The sequence below is a fragment of the Quercus suber genome, unplaced genomic scaffold (genome assembly GCF_002906115.3).
Source record: "Quercus suber isolate HL8 unplaced genomic scaffold, Cork oak 2.0 scaffold_627, whole genome shotgun sequence".
Taxonomy (NCBI): Eukaryota; Viridiplantae; Streptophyta; class Magnoliopsida; order Fagales; family Fagaceae; genus Quercus; species Quercus suber.
The window spans coordinates 429,796-432,184 of record NW_027070069.1 but is presented as its reverse complement, the minus strand read 5'-3'; the positions used below and the strand labels follow the sequence as shown (position 1 = coordinate 432,184).

General features: G+C 33.9%; 1 protein-coding gene across 1 annotated transcript; it reads left to right on the top strand.

Annotated features, from left to right (window-relative positions):
• Window positions 1-185: 185 nt before the first annotated feature.
• On the top strand, window positions 186-794 carry LOC136064113 (uncharacterized). Its single transcript, XM_065765429.1, has one exon. The coding sequence runs from the start codon at window positions 186-188 to the stop codon at window positions 792-794; it is 609 nt and encodes a 202-aa protein (XP_065621501.1).
• The last annotated feature ends 1,595 nt before the right edge of the window (window positions 795-2,389 follow it).

Here is a 2,389-nt window from a genome sequence, read left to right as displayed (position 1 = left end):
AGTAGAGAAGCATGAATGAGGATTCATTGGCTAGGGAAATAGTGGAGAAGCATGAAAGAGGTGAATCCTCAATGGGAGATGTATGTGTCCCACTTTGGAAAAAGATATGGCACTTAAACATCCCAACCAAAGTGAGAGTTTTTGCCTAGAGACTATGCTTGAAGACCATCCCATCTATGTTGAATATGAGCAATAAGGGAATTCAAGTGGATCCTACTTGCCCTATTTGTGGCGGGGAACCTGAGTCAACTGAGCATGCAATCATCTATTATGAAGCTGCTAAAAGAGTGTGGAGCAAATGGGATGAATATCCAATCTGTTTGAATGAAAGCAACAGGGAGATAGTGGATTTGGCCTTATTTTTGTTAGAAAAGGGAACTCAGAGGGACATGGAGATCTTTTTTGGTGTTGCTTGGATGATTTGGTATAATAGAAACCAAATTGTGCATGAAGGAAATGGTGTTTCTGAGGATCACATTTGGGAGACAACAATCCAAATGATGAAGGAATTCAAGGGGACTAAGAGTTGGTATATAAACAGTCCTCAGAGAAACGAGAAAGCATGGACACCTCCACTTGTGGGTTTCTTCAAAATAAATGTGGATGGGACCATTCCCTCTGTTGAATGCCATTCTGGAGTGGGTGTTATAATTAGAGATTGGGAAAGGAAGGTGGTAGCAGCAAAATGTCTTCCTCTATCGGGTCAAATGGTTGTGGAGGAAACAGAGGCCATAGCTATGGAACAAGGAATGATCCTAGCAAAAAATCTGGGCTTGGAAGGGACCATTTTTTAAGGGGATTCATTGCAGACAATTCAAGCTATTGAGGCTAAAGAAGTGAGACGAGTGATTGGCCATATTGTGAGTAGTTGTCTACAAAATCTTCCGAGTTTCCAAGAGGCAAGAGTCAGACATATCAGTAGGCATGACAACAAAATAGCCCACGTACTTGCACAACTTGCAAAACAAACTGATGAGCAAGTCTGGATTTCAACTATTCCTGATTGGGTCGAAGACATGGCTAGAGCTGAAGGAACGAGTTAAAGCTTGCCTAAGTCGTGGTCTAAGTTGTTGTTGTATCCCTTTTTGTGATGCTCTGTTTTTCTGTAGCTAGTACTTTGTTTCTTCAGTGTATTTTTCTTGGCTGGTTTGAATGAAAAGCTTCAGTTTGGTTTCAAAAAAAAATTTTGAATTCAAAGTGAAAAATAAATCGGGGAATGTGACAATTTTTTTGAAAAATCAGCATTAAGAGGGGAAATTAGATCATGTTATTTGTCTATCATTCTACTTAAAAAAAACTTTCACCTATTTAAAATTATTAAATTTGTTTAATAAGAAAAGTCAGTTGTACCACTTAGTTCATACTCTATAGATCGACGGTCGATCGTTTGCAAGGGCCCATCAACGGGTAAAGGTGTACGAAATGGGCACTTCGCATGTTTGTAAGGCCTGTAATTAAGATTGTAATATCTCTCTTTTATTTAATATAGAGATTTATGAAAGCTTTAAACAAAGGCATTACGCAGATTGAAATAGGCCCATTGGAAAGCCTTACTTTTAAAAATTTTATAACTCACAGAAAATTGTATATAAAGCCCATGACAAATGTGGACACGATTTAAGCAAGTTTGATATTAGTTTGGACAGACTTAAGGATTTAAACAAAGAGAGGGGGTTGTTTATATAATTTAGAATTTAATTAAATTTATCATTTGCAACAAAAATTAAAAAATTAAACAGACAAGTGCAAAATTAAACTCTAAAAAATCCAATTTAAAATCAAATTAAATTTAAACTCTTCAATTTTTACACTCAATAATTTAAACTGCAATAATTAGCAAAGAGTTTTAATATTAAAACTAAACTAGTTCTATTATAGAACCGGATTAAAAATTCTTTCTGGCTGAATAATATTTTCATTAGACAAATAGCAAACATAACAGTAGCTAACAAAAATCACAACTTAGGGCGTAGTTATGAATTTTTACCTAGGAACCCTTTTTCTTTTTTAGCCAATTTGTTGAAATTCAGACTTTCTTGAAATTGCTAATCCCCTTACATAGCTTAGATATTGGGTAATCTGGATGTTTTCTTACGTCAAGTTTGTATTGTGACAATTGAAGCTTCAAATGAAAGTTTTGATGGTTATTAAACATCAAAATCTCCATTTGGTACGCAATTTTGAAAGCATGATTTCCATTTTCAAACATTACATATATTTTCACAGTTTTTCATCACACGTATTTTCAAAAAAACTAAAAAAATATTTTTTAAACACAGGCCATAAATTTTATTTTTTTTTAAAAAGCATATATATATAAATAATGGGAAATTTTTTTTTTACAAAACTCACTGTTAAAAGGTTACCAAAAAAAAAAAAAAAAAAAAAA